The 18,636-nt window shown below is 39.4% G+C and overlaps 1 protein-coding gene and 1 long non-coding RNA gene across 7 annotated transcripts; both read right to left on the bottom strand.

The window, feature by feature from the left end:
* Positions 1 to 924: 924 nt before the first annotated feature.
* Positions 925 to 8,149, bottom strand: LOC105047776 (uncharacterized). 4 transcript variants are annotated; one of them, XR_012141951.1, is made up of 3 exons: positions 6,128 to 8,143; positions 5,361 to 5,437; positions 925 to 2,277 (listed from the first exon to the last, which is right to left on the bottom strand). It is a non-coding gene; the product is annotated as an uncharacterized lncRNA (long non-coding RNA). The 4 variants fall into 4 exon arrangements; XR_002164901.2 differs by having other exon boundaries at positions 6,928 to 8,142; XR_012141950.1 differs by having other exon boundaries at positions 5,361 to 7,082; positions 7,188 to 8,141.
* A 1,979-nt stretch (positions 8,150 to 10,128) lies between these two features.
* LOC105047778 (uncharacterized) lies at positions 10,129 to 13,518 on the bottom strand. Of its 3 annotated transcripts, XM_073258804.1 has the most exons (3): positions 13,331 to 13,518; positions 10,824 to 11,953; positions 10,129 to 10,735 (listed from the first exon to the last, which is right to left on the bottom strand). In XM_073258804.1, the coding sequence occupies exon 2, from the start codon at positions 11,891 to 11,893 to the stop codon at positions 10,868 to 10,870; it is 1,026 nt and encodes a 341-aa protein (XP_073114905.1). In that variant the 5' UTR covers positions 11,894 to 11,953; positions 13,331 to 13,518; the 3' UTR covers positions 10,129 to 10,735; positions 10,824 to 10,867. The 3 variants fall into 3 exon arrangements, with proteins under 3 accessions (XP_073114905.1, XP_010925152.1, XP_010925153.1); XM_010926850.4 differs by lacking the exon at positions 10,129 to 10,735 and having other exon boundaries at positions 10,755 to 11,953; XM_010926851.4 differs by lacking the exon at positions 10,129 to 10,735 and having other exon boundaries at positions 10,755 to 11,771; positions 13,331 to 13,509.
* Positions 13,519 to 18,636: the final 5,118 nt, after the last annotated feature.

Here is an 18,636-nt window from a genome sequence, read left to right as displayed (position 1 = left end):
GTGCGTGTGTGTGAGATAGAGAGGACTTCATTCTAGTCTAACAAGGGAGAACCCGACACCAAAATGTCAACAAACTTACCTCAAGATTCCATACACGTCATGTATCATGATTCATGTCGCCTGATACTTCTGTTGTAAATAGTTCAACAAGGAAATGGTGGCAAGTGATAGATATGCATCTTCAACTGGTTCATTCTATTAAATGACAATGACATCCTATTAAATGGTTTCTCTCGAAAAAGACATTCTATTAAATGGTTTATGGGCTAAAATTCTTCCATATCTTAAACTATCCAGCTTTAAAATCACCTACCAAGGCTATAAAATTTATTGATACACAGGATCAACTTTAATACGGATCTCTGTTATAAACCTTGGCTGGTAGATTTGGTATGATCTGGTAAAGCTATTCTACAGGTTAATTCACAAGACCAGATCTGTTATGCACGAGTTGTAGATGCCAAATACCCCATGTTTGGCATGTGACAATGAACCGTGCAGTCTGATGGTCACCAAACTCCACTTTTTCCCAGGATTAGGTACGTAGTCTAGTCAACCCGGATTTGGTACATGGTGCCAGCCGAGTTGATGTTTGCACGCACAAAATTGGCATTACTTCTCTTCAAATAAGATTCTAATTCTAGCCATGGTTGAACATCTCAATACCTGCTCCTGGAGCTATCATCATCATGCTATGCACAAAGCACCTAAGCCTCCAGATTAGGCTATTTCCTTATAAAACGTGCCTATGTGGCCCTGTTGCTTTAACCGATTGCTAACATTACGTTAGAACTGCTTCGCATGAATTACCTGTGCTGCTCGTGAGAATACTATCTTCAGCAGTTGGGTGAATGTTGGTATCAGAAAAGCTTCTCAGTAACCATGCGCTCGGTGAAGGCGGGATGAGAAACTAATACTTGCAGATAACAAAAATATATATAGTATTTGAACAAGTCTTTTACCACCTTTCATGCCCAAAATATTCTTACAGACTTCACATAAGCACACATCCAACGTAGGCCAATGATAAGCCAACATACTAAATCAGCACATGTTAAAAAGAACAACTCAAGCACGTTAGTCAAACGTGCAACTGATAAAACAGAAAACCTTACAGCATTCACAGTATTTTTTGCTGCACATGGACTTCCTGCAGTTGCATCCTACTCTATGCCTGCCAGAGGTTGTTATCATTTTCCTAATATCCTCCAGAATATGAGGACAATCAGTTTTTTTCTCATGGGAGTATGGTGCAAATTCCCAACTGACATAACAAAGAATCCTTACCCCACTACTGCTTTAGAAATCCATGACTGGCAGGATAACCTTTGGAGCAAATGCATGTGGCATGCGAGATTGTAACAGTTCTTTTGAATCAATCACTGTCTCTTCATTATCACGTGTATTATGGCAGTCTTAGCATTGACAGGCTTCTGCACAAGATGATCCTGAAGCAGTCACGGTAGCTGGACAGAAAAAGAAGACGTAGAGGTGACAACGTCAGTGCAAGAAGAACAAGTGCAACTGTGTGGGCACGTGTCTTCTTTGCAAAAGAAGCATGCAGTTGTATTTCATATACAATTCAAGAATCACTTATAGTTTCAAGCAGTTAGACTTCTTAGTAGCAATGCTGGCTGTCCTCTTTCATAGTCAGTTTTTTCCTGATCATCTCAAGTGCATATTCTAGGGTTAACCAAGGCTGACTCGATGGAGCTGTCAGCATGTTCTGAAGGCACACTTTTAATATCATCTTGATTCACATAAATATGCTTCAGCAGTGGAGAGCCAATTAAAGGTGCTTCCATATCAAGTGGAGATTGATAACTAGAAGAAGAATTTGGCCATCCTATTAAAGGGTCTTGTATTCTATGATAGGCACTCCCAGACAGTGGCTTCTCGCCTAGTATCCCATACCCTCTTCCGGCATTTTCATGTTTAGAATGCTAGGTAGGTGCAACTCAATTCTGGATGAGATACTAGCTTTCACAGCGAAGCTTCTGCCATGAGGGACAGACCTATGAGTTTCTGCTGATGTATATGAACAACGTGGTATTCCGGATAAGGGATACCTGTAGAAGTTTCTTAACAGTGACATATTCATGTTACTAGAGGCTGCAACAGGTTCTGGGCGCAAAGCATTCACATTCATCATAGAGTTACAGAAGCCTCTGCATTTGGAAAAGCACTCATACAACCCCAAGAATTTATGTTGCTCCCAACGATTGCTCGTATATTCTCAACAGCCTCAAGTAGAAGATGCTTCTGCGCATCATCCTCCTACATAGACGAAAAGAATCATTATTATTGCTTCAAAAAATTAAAGCAAGTAAAGCACTAAATTATCCGGGGAAGAACCCTTGTTTTCTCTTTTAAAGCTCTCTGAGAAGTTACAGATCATAAAAAAGCTTACAGTGACAAGATTATAGTTGTGAAATACTCAATAAGAGATGGAAGCATGTGAAAGGATAATACCATTAAATTCTTAGAAGTTCTCTGGTTCTTATGCCAGGGAACTCATGCCAATGCAATAGGAGAATTTTCATACTAGTTTAATATGCTTGGAAGAAGAAGACACATGGACTTTCGGGTTGTTTATTATGTGAAAGACTTCATTTAATGCTTGGCTTTTTAAACCTAGAGATGAAGATTATCTGCAAGTTATGTGGAGATAAGAACGTAGTGTCTTTTGCTAATGACTGCATGCATTATGTGAAAAATGTCGGAATGTTGATACTTGCTGTGGAAGAATCATGATGCCAAACAATCATTATTTACTATGTAACATAGTGTCTTTTGGATATTATGATAATAGCATGATTGTATGGATGTTGATAGTTTGGTCTTTAACATATTGTATTATGATACAGTACTTTTGGATTGATTAATTGAATGTGATTAACAGATTTACTCAGCGGAGGCATTCCAGAGTCCAAGACAAATGACCAAATGATGCTATCGAACAACAAAAAATGAACATGGCATTTCTTGAAAAGATTAAGAAAAGAAAGAAAGAAAAAGCACTGATATGCATCAAATGAACGAGAGCACCAAAACAATGAAGGTACAAGTGTTATGGAATTTGAAGAGAAGATGGCAGAAAAAAGAAAAAGGAGGGAGGAGAGAGAGAGCCTGAGAATAGGAACTGGACTTGGATCCCTCAGAAGGATCCATGACTACTCAGTTATAACTCTCTTTTCAATAGGCTGCTGATGGATGCCACTTTGTGAAGCATCATTTCTTCCCATTTCTTCTTGCTCCTCCTTGGTGCCTTGTTTCTATTTTGAGTACAACGGGACATGCAAAATGATCGTTTTATTGGAAATGGATCGACTTGAGAGTGAGAGAGAGAGAGAGAGAGAGGGGCGGGGGGTGTCGCAGGAATGGACAACTCGGAGGGTGGGGGCAGGTTCACCAAGCCCAACTCCCCAGCTTGGCAACTGTGGCTAGATACTGGATATTATGCAGAAAAATGCAGGAGATTGGGATGGTTTGTATGCGTCCCATGATCAAGATATCACAAAGAGAATGAGACCAAATGGAATGGTGATTTGGAAAGAGAATGAGACCAAATGCATGCAATCTGGATCTCATTCAATTATCTATCTATCTATCTATCTTGTTGTTAAACAAAAATTTTCAGTCAGTCCAGGAAATCTACTGACACGCAAACCAACTCCTCTCTCAATATGCTGTTAAACACAACCGGATCAACACAAATCAGACCAGCCACTCCTTGAACGCTCGAGATGCACATCCTCCCATGGGCAACCCTTAGGATGGGTAAGATGCACTCACTATACATGCCAACCACCCATAACACACTTGAGTATCCACTGGGGATGACCACACATGTGCATTGGTTATGCAATGTCAGCCAGTTCATTGGACCCTCAAGATGTGAAAGAGATGCTTTGCATATGCACAAGCTCCAGCCATGCTGTGCATCCCAATTCCAAAACCATTAAGGGAGTAAACATCAAACCTATTTGAATGCCCACAGCAAGATCACTGAAATCTAAGCTTCAGCAGATCCCCGCTGGCTGGCTACTTTATTGATCATACAAAATTCTGAAGAAGTTTGCGATGGTTGGTTCTCCATATGTTTTCCATGATGTCTCCTGCGTGCCTATTTCTAGCAAGGCAGACATAAGTCTTTCCATCAACTCTCAGTCAAGTGTCGAACAGCGCTTCCCACCATGAGAATTAAAGCAGCATATGCATTGACCAAGGTGTAACCCAGAGGTTTACACTCTGTCCTTTCTAGAGGTTCAGAGTTCAGGATGCCTGATCCTATAATTCTATTTAGGGTGTTTGAACTGGACACACTCTGATGGTCTGACCTCTTACCACCTCGTGTATTTAATTTAGGTGGCAATGAGAGACTCTGTGGAGAATTGGAACACCATATGTCCTAGCCATGAGTAATTTCCCCATTTTCAAGTTTTGCATAAGACTGTGATATTAGAAGCTTTCCTGCAACATCATGAACAATCACATAGTATTGCTGGTTTTTTTAAAAGTAAAAATAAATAAATAAAATAAATAAATAAACAGAAAAGATAAAAGATAAGTTAACTTGACATTAACCTCAAAACTCACTTTGAACCAAATGCTGCATCATTTCAATGCAGGTGTCTGGCTCAAGCAAATTTCCCACATCACCCAAAGGAAAAAGCAGCAAACAGTAGATGCAAGAAAAGGCTTAAAACAACCACAAAGTTTGTCCCATTTAATCCAAATTGTATGTTGATCTTCATTCTACTACACTTTGTCATTTTGATTCTTGCATGCTTTGCAGCTATCCTCTTCAAGGAAAAAACTTCATTGATCCAATTATGGGAAGGCCTAATAAAATTAACATACAACTTAGGAGGCATCAGGCCTGAGCACAGTGCATTAGTTGACATCCTTGCTGTAAGACTACAGACAAATCACCTCATGACATCACAGATAAGAGTCACCCAAAAACTAGGACATGATTGTTGTGGGTTACCATGGAAAGTTGCAATGATAAGTAGCAGCAGCAGCCAGGTTCAGGCATGCTGTTGACGACTTTAGCAGAGAGCAGCAGGTCTAAGGCAGCTCTGATACCAAAGAGTGTATATACATTGATGCTAGAGTTAGCAATATCTTGAATCCAATTCAGCATTATTTTGTGCATCCATTTAAGTTTTTACCATCCCCCCTTCCCCAAAAGAAGGGTAAAGAAAGAGATGCAAGCTTTCTCAGATAAACAGACAACTATAATACAAAATTATAAAAAAATTAACATGCGATCTGAAGTCATATACTGGATGGGAAAAAATATCTGGCACATTCATGTTGGAATGTCAACAAACAATAAAACTGAAACAAATTACCATTGCAAAAACACCCTGATGAGTTGGAAAGAGTTTCATGCCTCAGTCTCCACCAGCAATTCCTTGAGTTCACCTTTCTGCAGAGAGAAGAAGCTCAGTGACATGTCATGAACTAGAGTAGCAAGTGTTTTGCTCTGTGTGTGTGTGTGTGAGTGTGTGTGTGTGTGAGAGAGAGAGAGAGAGAGAGAGAGACTAACAAGTGCGTTATTCACTAAAAGCTACCCGAAGCAAATTAAGAACAATATCTGAGCCCCCAATGAACTTCCCCTTTATAAAAATCTTGAGGAAATGTAGGCCAATTGCTCACAAATAGAAAGAGTACAATTTAGCTTAGTTAAAAACAAATCAAAAGGCAGCTTATTGATCTGATCTAGCAGTCAGAAATAAATGAAGTAGGGATATTTGAATATATTTCTTCTTTTCTCTTATATTGGAATTCCAATGGGCCTCATCTTGGACTTGTCATTTAGTATGCCTATATAACATATGTTGGCTACATTAGGAAAACAAATAAGGGAATGATTTGTGGAACAGAGAAAAAAAAAATACAGCAGAAATACCAAATCCTGCATTTCAATGGCAACAACATCTGCAGAAGCTTTTTATTTGTTCATTAGTAGGTTCATAAAGAAAGCATCTCAATGCATAAAATTAATAAAAAAGAAAATAATAGATTATTGAAAATAAACAGCTAGAGATAAGAGATCCACAAACAATTATCATTTATAATATTGCTATGAAAAATCTGACATAGGATGTTACCATACCATAAATTTATCATCATTATAATAAGCATCTCAAAACCTACGACCATGCCATCACTTGGAAGATATCTCTTGAAGTGCACATTTATTTCCAAACAGATTGCCACTATTTGCAAGTACAGACTGGATAAATGCAGTGAAGGCTGATCTTTCACATATCTGATAGTATCTAAGAGACAGAAGTGACACTTTAACACAAGCATGCCTGCAAGCTCACACATATAATCATGTGCATGCTCACATGCGCGCACGCACGCACACTCTGTGTGAGAGTGAGAGAGAGAGCGAATATTGTATTACTTGACGAGGACCCAACACAGCCTGTTCAGCAGGTAAGACACCCACAAAGTCCAAGTAGCCAACAGTACAATCATCAACCATCCACAGTTGTTCAGCTAACAGATTTATGGTCTATATAGCAAGGCATAAATCTAGTATCAGGTTATTATTTGTTGACTTGGTAGGAAAGTTTTCTGCTTGAACCTTCCATGATTTAATGTCACATTGCAACTTTTGAAACATAATTTCTTTAACTTTATGGTATCACTGAAATTGTTTGGTACGATTGTATTTTTTTTGCTCCAGCAGTCCACAAACTCTAAAAATCCACATAATTTAGTTTGGGGAGAGAGAGAGAGAGAGACTCCAAGAAAACAAGGATACTTAGAGCAGGCTTTCACATCCTCTTTGAGCTCAGGATGTCTCAAAATATATCTTGCACTAATAGGGACTCCTGGATAACCATATGGACAAGCATAATACACAGAAACCAACACTTCAACACCCTTCAAAGATAGAAGTACCATCAATCTCACAAAAGACGGTCAACAAATCTGGCCGGCATGCGGTAACTAAGAGTTTTGCTGCAAGACCTTCACTGCAAATGCACCGAATCCGCAGGGAGGAGCATCAGGAAGTCCCTTCTTATATAAACCATGGCAAGAATTTCCTTGATATCCTACAACCTCAGAGGTTCCATTATTTTTAAGCAACATAATACATGCTTGGTCAAGAACATAATGTTGAAGAACAACTTTTTTTCTGTGAATAGATGAAAGAATACCTGACCAACAACATCTTGCAACGAGATGTAATATACCAAGGATTCTAATACGACGATTTGTAGTTGTGGTTCGCGCAATGGAGTACTACTACTTTTATTGGACAAGGGAGGAAATCGTCCAATGCATTCTAGATTTCCGGGAGAACTTTCCACCAAATAGAAATAGAGAAACCTGGGGTTGATGAGACCAAAACAAAGGAAGCAACATTGTTTTGGTTACGATAAAAGAAGAATCGCTCGAAAACACCGAACGAACCCTCAATGATCTTTTTATCAACACACACAAATAAAATGAAATAAAAAAAAATACCCCATGATCTCTAGAAACAACACCAACTAAAAGGAAGGAAAAGAAAAGCGAGAGAAAGGAAATATCACCGGAACAAACACAGAGAGAGAGAGAGAGAATTGGCTTCACCGTCTTTCTGTATCGAGGAGGCGGCGTTGGCTAGCTCTCCACGCTCCGTATAAGGTTATAAGAAAGATTCAGCTAGTTTACAGTTCGACGCGAACGAGTTATAAAGTTATTTTGCTGGAACAATTAAGCAGTATTTGGGGATCATTTTATAAAGTAACGAACAATGCGAATGCGAACAACCACGGATTATGAGATTTATGCAAATCCGAAGAAATTATGCAACCGCAAAGCATCAATTTTAGGGTTCATGCTGAAGGGAACCGAAATTCATGAAAAACGACCAAATAGGGAACCAAAGAAGATCACAACTCGAAGCCTTGCAATTAGGGTTTGCTACCGTCGTTGAAGGAGAGGGAGAGTAGCGAGAGGCACCGACCAACGAGGACCGAGGGGAGCATTGGGGGCGGGTGACGGTAGCTGCAACTTGAAACTGAAGGGAATGGTGAGGGCGGAGGAGTGCTTTTCGGAGCCCCGTATCGATTTCAGACCCTTCCCTTTTTCTTTTTAGTTTTTTCTTCCCGGATCACTTTCAAGCTCGATGCGCTGAAAAACGATTTTCTTTTTACACTTTTATAACTAAAAAGACCGAAGCAAGCCCATCTAATAAAATTAATCGATCACCCTGCTCTTCAGGAGGCATTAATAAAATTAACGCTGACAGAATTACATATAATTTTATAATAAATAATTAAATTAAATTATTTATTTTATTATTTTTATAAATAATACTATATATCTGTATTATATATAATATAATATTATTTTAAAAAAATAATTTATTTATTAAAAAAAAATATATGATTACGTATAATCTTATAATTTTTTAATCTTACAACAAAATAATTTCATAATCAAAATATATTCATCAAAATAAATTAACATAAATTAAAATAAATTATCGATAATTTCAATTGGTAAAAATAAAAAAATATATATAATAAATAATATCACAAAAAATAATTGATCTCAAAATTAAGTTGTCTTTCTAGAAAATAAATAATAATCAATAAATAAAAATAAAAATATTTTGAAAAAAATAATTTATATTCTATGTAATTTAAATTGTATATCAAATACTGCAATATAGAATTTTTTTTAATTTTACAACAATATTACTGTACATATCAAATACTGTGCAATATAAGATTTTCTGTAATTTTATCAAGTAATCACATTTCCTCTGCGATCATATTACTATAATAATATTATCTATGTAATACAGCAACCGTCGTCTAAATAAATAATAAAATTAGAACTCTTCGTGATATTGATATAGACGGAAAGGACTTCAGAAGATATGGATAAAAAATATTTCACCTTTATAACTCAAAAAAAACGCTCCAAAGCTATTTTCTAAAAGTAATTGATCACCTTGGAAACGTGCTCTAAAGTAAATAATAAAGTTAGGGAACAAATTTCACTTTTATACCTAAAAAGAGAGGCCCAGTTCCATTTTATAAAAATAGTCGATCATCTTTGAAACGTGCTGTTAAATAAATAATAAACTTGAGAGTTTCCCATGACACAAATAGAAAGGACCTCAGGAGGCATGAATAAAAGAAACTTCACTTTTATAACTAAAAAGAGGAATCTAGTTCCATTTTATAAAAATAATGGGTCACCTTCAAAACATGCTCTTAAGTAAATAGTTAGAGTTCCTCATAATACAAATAAAAGAGACTTCAGAAAACATGAATAAAAAAAAAATGTAGAGCCTAATGATCCTGATGATTTTTTTTTTCCCTTTTTTTTCAATCAAAAGATGGATGGCACCGAATTGCTTGTAAATCATAAGCTGTAGCTTTATCTATTCTACAAGATTGTCCGCATCCACAGGGGGTTTCAAGCTGTATTGTTGATCCAATTTCAAGATGGCCTCCGATCTATTATTTCAACCAGCTTCAATCAGCCAAATTATTAGTAAACCAGTAGTTTCAGGGGGCATATGCCAAACCGCAGTCAGGCTGAAAGAATGCATGACGCTAGCAAGTAGAACCTCTTGCATAATGAAGAAGCCATCATTGATTCCTGATGAAATTACCTCTTCTTGGAACAGGGCATCGAGTAGCCTTTACAACGGTTGGGCACCAAGGCAGTCGAGCTGAAAAGTTGAAATAGAGTTTTGAATGCAACTAGGAAGTTTGAGTAAATTTAGTTGACAAGCAGAGACAAGTTCTGACCTGGTGATAGAGAACCGGAAAAAACTGAAGGTAATGTTACGATGCTAGGAGGCACTGTCTAATAATACTGGTTCGGCTCGCCAGGTATTATCTGATAGATTAAGCATCTCATGATACTACAAAACTGAATTACTTCTGCTGTCTCAAAGTTGCTAAATAGTAGATGGACATTGATAAACAATAATTGGTTCTCTGTAATCCTACCGACCTACTAAATTTCGTATATGGAGCAATTTAGAAGCAATACAAGGTTCCCACTGACCAAACACCAGAAGATCTGTCAACCAAAATTGGCTAACTCTATTTTGGCATGTAACTCGTCATGTAACTCATCAAATTAAGATTGAAAAGAACAATATTTTCCAAATTAAGATTACTGAAAAGAGCAAAGAATAACGAGCGAAGTTATGAGCCCTGCACATAGAGTAACATCCAATGAGAAGAATTTTAATCATTCGCCCATCCTATCCCAAAACTCGGCACCAAATTATCCCCACATTCAGACCCTGATTGATGTCAGTCACGATAGTAGCAAACCCAGCAATCCGGCAGCTTCTGGCAAATTCCAGCTCGGAATATCATCCCAGTTGCACGGCCTCATGATAAACACACTGCTGAAAAAGAAAACCCGATCTTGTTGGTCAGGCATCCATAGTGAATTTCCTGTTCTAAATGCTAGCAGCAAACGACAACATCAACAACCAGACGAATCCGGACATGAAGAAAGTAATATCCAAACCAGAATCCCACATTCAATGTTCGATTGTTCACTGAAGCAATATTATTCACAATCTGTTCTTTCATCTTCTTTTTTTTTTTTTTTTTACCGTTTCAGATCAGGCAGAACCTCCTGCCTCGAAAACAAGTCTTCATGTTGAAGCAGCTAGCTTCCCATGTTTAATGGTGAAGTAGCCAACTTCGCATGTTTAATGGTGAAATAGCTGATTCCCCTGTTAAACAAATAAAACATAAGAACAGGACAGTTGCATCACTGACAAAGAAATATTTGGGAATAACAAGTGATTTACAAAACCCAACCAGCTCAACACACTCCAAAATACGACACAGCAACAACCATACAATCACAGCAACTCATCTTCATCTTCATTGTCATCATCCGACATCCTCAGGTGCCGCCGCCGCCTCCCTTGGCCTTGTCCAGAAGCAACAGACACATCCTCAGCTCTGCTGTCATTACCATCATCATCCACATCATCGATACCATTGCCCATTGGTCTGCCGGAGGACTCCTGCTCGCTGAAGGTCTCTCCCCACAGGATCATTCCTCTTCCTCTTCGGCTCCGTGAAGAACCCCTCAAGGAGCTTCTCGAGGAATGCAAAGATGATCGTGAGGAACCCATACCTCCTGCTCGAGTCACCTGTACAATCAAGAAAACTGTGATCGAGGGAAATGGGATTATACCACTACTCAACTCTTCATCATCCCCAACGATGCCGATGCCATCTTCCTCTCCACTGATGGGTGACCGAAACATGCTGAACAGGTCACCAAGATCACGCTGTTGCTCCAACCTCCGCCAATCTCGCTGTCGTTCAGGGTCCACCTCTGATGGACGCACAGAGGGATGCTCTTTCCTAGCATGCTTTCTCAGCTCGCCATAAACCCCGCTAAACCCACAGGACTCCATAGAGCAGCTACGAATCTTAGCATTGAGATAGTGGCGTGCCGGCTCCACCACAGTCCAACCAGTGACGAGCCCACGACACAGGGGGCACAAAAGCTTTGTTGGCTGCTGACCCACAGCATCCTGGTGAGATGGTTGGGATTCAGAAAATGCCTTGCGGTACTGGTCCAGGCAATTAGAATGGCGGTAGCTGGTGTCACACATGAAAGGGCGACAACCCTTCTCTCGGGAGGAGCAGAGAAGGAGAACAGCATTGTGAGGGTACTCCATGCACACAGGGCAACGAACCTCCTCCCACTCTTTGATGTCCTTGGCTGCTGGAACACCAGATTCAGAAGGTCTACAAGACACCGAAGAAGAAGAAGAAGAATGCTTATGATCGCTGGCCGAGCTGCATGGGAAAGGTGACCCACGAGATCTTCGTTCAAAGGATGCAGAACGGGTCCTCCTTTCCTTCGGCATACTACTTGATTGAATATGAGTGGAACAAGCAAATGTTCCTCAAAGCAACAATTTGATGTTCTATAAATAAAAAGCAGGATGCAATATAATCAGGTGCCGAGACAGATGGAATTTTCTACAGTGACTAGAAAAGAAAAAAACACAGACAGCAAACTAGTGCACGAAGAGCTACATTTTGATCTATCGCAGTATCTTTGGTTGAAAAGAGTCTTTGGTTAAATAAAATTTTTAGGTCACATCTGATTATTGACAATGGTCAGAGATTCAATGATTAACAAGAAACAGAAGTAAACATTCAGAAGTACCAGTAACAAATCCATTGAGAAAATGAATCTCACATCACAAAAAAACCACAAAAAAAAAAAAGTTTCAAAGCTCAATTTAAAAGGAGATGGAAAAACTTCTACCACTTGGCCTGTATATAAAACCTCAAACAAGCGCAGCAATGAACAAAACTCCAAATCCCTAAAATAACATAACATGAGATTAACATAAACAAAGAGGAGAGGTAGCACATAAACAAGCAACTAGGACCAAAAATTTATCAACTGCAAGAGATAAGGAACCTAAATAAATCAATAGAAATTTCATCTCTGATCCAAATAATGGATGCTAAAGCCAACAACCAGCCAGACTTGGGTATGCCTTGAGAAGTGTGTCCAATATGAGGGACTCTTAGGAAAGGAGTCGCAGAGCCTCTTCTGACCTTGGTTCATAGCTCATCAGGCCTAGGAATTCGTACAAAAATAATAGAACATATAAACAAAAAGTTTGATGAATAGGACTGCTTGGTCTTCTTGTTTGATACAACTCGGGCAATCTCCATTCAAATATTTATTTTCCGGAAATGACCGGAACCACCTGGAACAGAACCATGCGTCTCACCTTTCGCGAATCTACGGATGCCACTTTTGATTGAACATAAAAAACAAGCGGCTTCAAAATAATAATAATGAGTTTCTTTCTTTTTTTCATCTGATCACAACTGCGGCCCAGCAGAATCATCAACAAGAAAAGCATAAGGTTGCAGTTTTCATCTATTGTGATCATGATACGATATCTACATCAAGAAATCATTACATCACAACACTAACCCTCAGAAACAAACCCTGGGAAGTCGAACCCTCCCCAGCATCGATGAGTCCGGCATCGAGCAGAAATATCTACAACAACTAACCAATACCACACAACCAGCCTCTCATAACCAGTGAAATCACAGACCAGAGCTACCAGTCTAAGCGCTAAAACAAAAAGCAAGAACAGGAAGGGCACAAGGAAGACTCCCTCCAAGAAAATGTAACCACAATTCGAGCAAACGGATCGAACAGCAGAGGACGCGCCGATCCGTTGCAGGAACGAACGAAAAGCAGATCAAAGCAGGAAGCAGCGGTTAAAAGAAGCAGAAGATTGGATTCAATTTCGCAGAAGAGAAATTACCAAAGGGATCGAAGATCTGAGATACGAGAGGGGGAAGGAAGCGATTCCGAGACGATGATCCGCCGCCCAGGCGTGGAATACCCACAGGACTTGCAGTCGGCAGAGGAGAGAGGAGGACGGATTGTGAAACCCTAATTTCGCAAAGAAGGAAGCGAAATAGAGGGAGGCTGACCAAAAACGGTGGGCGCAGGCCACTAAGGAGAGAGGACAGCTTTGGTGACGTGGCGCATGACGTGGATGGATGGGGTTCTCTCGATTTTGAATGGCGTCTCCTCTTCACGCCGGCGGGGATTTTTTAGCGCAAGCGAGACTTTTTTTATTATTATTATTATTTATTTTATTTTATTTTTGTGAACATAAATAAACCGTAGCCGCCTGCCCAAGACCACGAACATAAATAAACCGATATCGTGTACGTATACAATTTGAAGAGCTTCACAATCAACCCTCTTTGCAAGTCCTCTTTGACTCAAATATTTACAATCCGAAGAGCTTCACAATCCCTTCTTGCGGATCCTCTTTGACTCAGATGTTCACAATTCGAAGAGCTTCATAATCAATCGAGATAGATCTCGACTCCTACTTGACACGTAAAATATTATCTGCTCTGACTCGTGAGCCTCACGATTTTGTCCTTTAAATACACATCTAACAACGATCTAATATACACCTACAGCTAAATTAATAAATAGTTTATCAAACTTAGTTTCACTAACATAAAATATATGACTAGTTAATATACACCTAACAAATTCTTCATCCAACGTCCCATTATACACATCTAAGTAAAGCGATATATAATTTTTAAAATATAGCATTTATCATTATACAGTACATGAGCAAATAATATATACTAGATGGTTTATTAATACATATCATAAGCATTTCTCATACACACCCAACAACGATTTAATATATACCTACAGATAAATTGATACATAATTTATCAAATTTAGTATTCACTAATACACAGTATATGATCAATCGATATATATCTAATAAAATATTCATTCGACGTCTCGAAACACACCTATAGATAAAATGATATAAAGTTTCCATGAATTTTTAAATGCAAAGATTTTAGAAAAAAAAATTTGGAAGAGAAAAAAAGATCTCGAGGTGTATATTGGATTGATACTGAATGTGTATTAAAAAAAACTTACAATATATATCAATAAGTTATCTAACATATATCATTTGCTCATGTATTGTGTACTGATGAATTTTTTTTTTTTGGACCAAAAAAAAATTATATCATTAGCTTATTCAAATATACAAATCAAAATCAAAATAGTAACCTGAACTATAACCAACATAAGAGACACAAACTGAAACAGTACCCGGAACCCGTAACCCAAAGTGAAACAGGACCTGTAGACCAAAAATAAGATACAACCCCAAAAGAATGACAACATATGGATAGAAACAGTAGAAGAGATGACACACTAAGCGCAGCTAGTAGCAAGTGGAGAAGTGAATATAATAACAAGCCGCAAGGCTTAAACTTGGTGGATGCACTGTATGAGATACTTTGAAACAGTACTTTGTAGCAATACTTCGTTCTCAAAATGTAGTCGAAGCATGGAGGCGTGCCAGAAGTCCAGCTAAAAATCCTCTGCAGCATAGGATATAAAATTGCAGATAAGCACAATGTCTTAGTAAAAACCATTAATTCCCATTGTTGAATGAAAGGAAAAACCCTCTTGCTTCTGTTGACTGTATATTGTGATATCCAAAAGCATAGATCCCAATCACATAACCAAACTTGAAGAAGTAATGAATGGAGATTTAGAAAACTGTACACCATGCACCAAATAAGCAGAATCTGAGAGTAGTGAGAGAAATATTGCAAGAAAATCTGAGCAGCAGTCTAATCCTGTGAGAGCTTGTGAACCAAGCACTGTAGATGCGGAGCAAACACATAAATGAATTCAACAGCAACATAGCATTAATTAAGTATAAATCATATAACTGAAAGGAAAAACATCCTATCTGTACACCATGAGTGAAATGATCAGCGAATTCCAAAACCAGGGAACTATAGAATAGATCAAGATAACCATAAGTTCGGAGGCAATAATAAGCACATAGACCCTTCAAATGTGGTAAGACTGCATCATAACAGGGCCTGTAAATGTCCATGAAATAACAGCAAACAATATGTAATATTAAGAGCTTCCAACCAGCTACCAATCCACAGCAAATATAAATTGTCGGGGCAAATTTCGTATGGGCCGAATTCATGAAAAGGCTCAGAGTCTAAAATGACTGCGTCCAATAAGCCCATCAACTGCAGCCTTCGTCGATTCAAAATCGGTCATTGCTTTCTTCACGAATCTAAGGTCGATTGTTGTCTTCGCCGAATAGTCCTCCGCAATCATCTGACTGGAGCCCTATTCGTCGACGGTGGCTCGGTGATCCCTGCACACCATTATCGACGACTCCTGACCGGCCAATCACTTAAGCATCATTGAACCTATCCTAACTGCGGCACAAGACGACCGATCTCTAGTCGTCGCGAACCAGTTCTCACCTCTACAGTACTCAGATTGGCAATTTCATTCAAAATACGGTACCCGCTAGACAACAGTTGTCGCTAGACTGATAAGGCAACTGCAAGCGCCACATCCCAAAAGTATTGAGCAATAATCTTGTGCCCAACGAATCACATCCTAATCGTATGGGATCATGCCAACTAACTTGCCAATTGAAACTCCAACTCTCCACCATAAAGGAGATAAAAAGAGGACCCCCAAGAAAAGGTATATAATAACTCTGCCTCTCATGCTCCTCCTTTTGTTGGACGAGATCTTGACTTGAGCATCGGAGGATCTTCACCAGAGCCACCTCCGATTTAAACTTTTTTGCAAGTCGCACGCCTAGAAGGCCCACCTTATCATCAACTCCAGTTCTCCGACATTGGACGATTTCTCACACTAATAGATTGGCGCTAGAGGAAGAATTTTTGACCCATTTTTGGAGGAGCGCATATCAAGAGCAAACATTATGCCATCAAAACAAGTCTCATCCCGTCTCACCAATGCCACCACCTCCTGATGGGCAGAGAGCCATGCCAATGAGAATCAGATGCAGCCCCGACAATGGAGACTCCTCCACCAGCCCAGCCAACGCTGGTCATGGTGGGCCAGTTTAACTTGCTCTTCCAACAAGTTTAGATTTTGACGGCTACTTTCTGGATGGTCCAAACCGTCCTTGCACCTCCACCGGCAGTGCCGCAGCCCAATCAGACGGCTCTTGCATCTCCTTCAGTGGTGCCACTAGTAGTTCCTACTCTCAAGGAGGTGGCTCAGCAATAGTATTCGAGCTTAAAACTGACTTCAATTCACTCTTTTGAAGAGTTGTACTAGTCTTTTGTTGACCATTTTCTCAGCAGCTGATGATAACAAAAGCGGTCCGACTATCTCCACACCATCAAGCAAAAAGAGAGAGAGAGTCGATTCATACTTTTGTCAGTCATTTTAATACGACGACTCTAGAGGTTCGCGATCTAGATCAGTCGATCGCGATGTCCGCGATGATGGGTGAATTTTTCAAGAACGACCTTAAAAAATTATTAGTAAAGATCTATCCTCGAGATTATTCTAATTTGCTGGTCCGGACAGAGAAGATGCTCTCATAGAGGAGGTCTTCATCGAAGAGGCCTCTGCCAGTTCTGTCGGCGGGGCAGAATAAAGAGCGCTTCCCAAGGTGGAAGGGGAGAACCTGCTAGCGCTCCCAATCTCTATTCCAAAAATAGAAAAAAGGGGGCCCTCCTCGAAATCGCCGACCCTAGAGTCCTCAAGAAAGGGATCAGCAACCTTCACTGCTGAGGAGGTACACCAACTACACTCCACTAAACACACCTAGGACTCAGGTGTTAATACAAATAAGGGAACATCTCTCAGAAGTAAGGAAGTTTCGGACACTCCCACATCGAAGGGATCATAATAAGTACTGTCTGTACCATCACGATCACGGTCATGATATAGATAAGTGCATCCAATTTTAGAATAAAATTAAAGATTTCATCAGGCATGGTCATCTTGATCGCTTCATCCTACGGAGATGAGAGCGGTGAGGAAGACGACGGAGGTCTCCTCGACCAAATGAGCAGTCACGACAGGCAGCGCCGCAGGAAGACCAACCCTCGGCTGGCATGATCAATGTCATCACTGGGGGGCATGGAGCTAGAGGACTCAACAGGGATGAGAAGGCATCGAAGAGGCAGAAGACGGGGGAGCTAAAAACTTTCATTGAGGAGGATGCTCGAGGAGTTCAGTTCTCGTATAATGATGCAGTCATTGTAACTTTAAGTATCGCGAATATGATGTGTGCCGTATCTTGATAGATAATGGAAGCTTTATCGATGTATTATTTTATGATACTTTTTCGAAGATGGGAATACCTGCTGATCGATGGGAAAGAATGGACTTTCCACTCATCGAATTCATCGGGGATACTGTTCCTATCAAGGGGGTCATCACTTTGTTCGTAAAAGTTGGCCGAACCCCTGCTCAGTCCACTAAGCAAGTAGATTTTCTGATCGTCCGAGCACCATCGGCCTACAACACCATTCTCGATCGGTCAGACTTGAACATACTCCAAACTATCGTATCAACATATCACCAAAACATGAAGTTTCTGACAGCTAATAGAGTTAAAGAAGTCCATAAAGACCAGGACCTAGTGTAATATTGCTACAACATTGCTCTTCAAAGAGGTCACTGTCGGATGTATGTCCTAGAAGCCAATCTTGACTGATGTATATTATATTTTTAGGACATATTTTTATACTTTATGGGTATTTATATTATCATTCATGTTTTATGTGTCCATAAATTAATCAAGAGATTAATAAGATGTGATACATATTCTCAAAGAGTTGAGAATTTGAGACATGTGTCATTGATGGTTAATTTCTAAATTGCTCCTGGTCATAAGATCATCATGAAGATGGTGATTGATCCAGATAGATCAGTACATGGATCACTTTCTTCAGACAGATGAGTCTCGAATCTATGATGTAGTGACACTGAAGCGAGAGTGCAGGTGGTTGTTAGAGAATAACTAGCACTGAACATGACCAATACGAGAAGTCATATGGATATCTGCTCACTTGTTAGTGACTTTCTCGATACTGTAGTGGTGTGACTGATCTTTTGATCTGAGATGATACTACTACTCGCAGTGAGACTGCTAGAGTTTAATTGACACATAAACATGTGTCTCAATGAGCTTTTGTAGTGGATGTTGGCGACAGTTGATCTACTGTAGAAGTAGGGTGCGCATCAAGATGGAATCTATCG

Source organism: Elaeis guineensis, chromosome 6 (genome assembly GCF_000442705.2).
Source record: "Elaeis guineensis isolate ETL-2024a chromosome 6, EG11, whole genome shotgun sequence".
Taxonomy (NCBI): Eukaryota; Viridiplantae; Streptophyta; class Magnoliopsida; order Arecales; family Arecaceae; genus Elaeis; species Elaeis guineensis.
Note: the sequence above shows the minus strand (reverse complement) of the source record. Positions and strands in the feature narration are given on the sequence as shown.

Bases quoted from the DNA above. Each gene is read 5' to 3' on its own strand.
- LOC105047778 (XM_073258804.1), bottom strand. From the start codon at position 11,893: ATGCCGAAGGAAAGGAGGACCCGTTCTGCATCCTTTGAACGAAGATCT.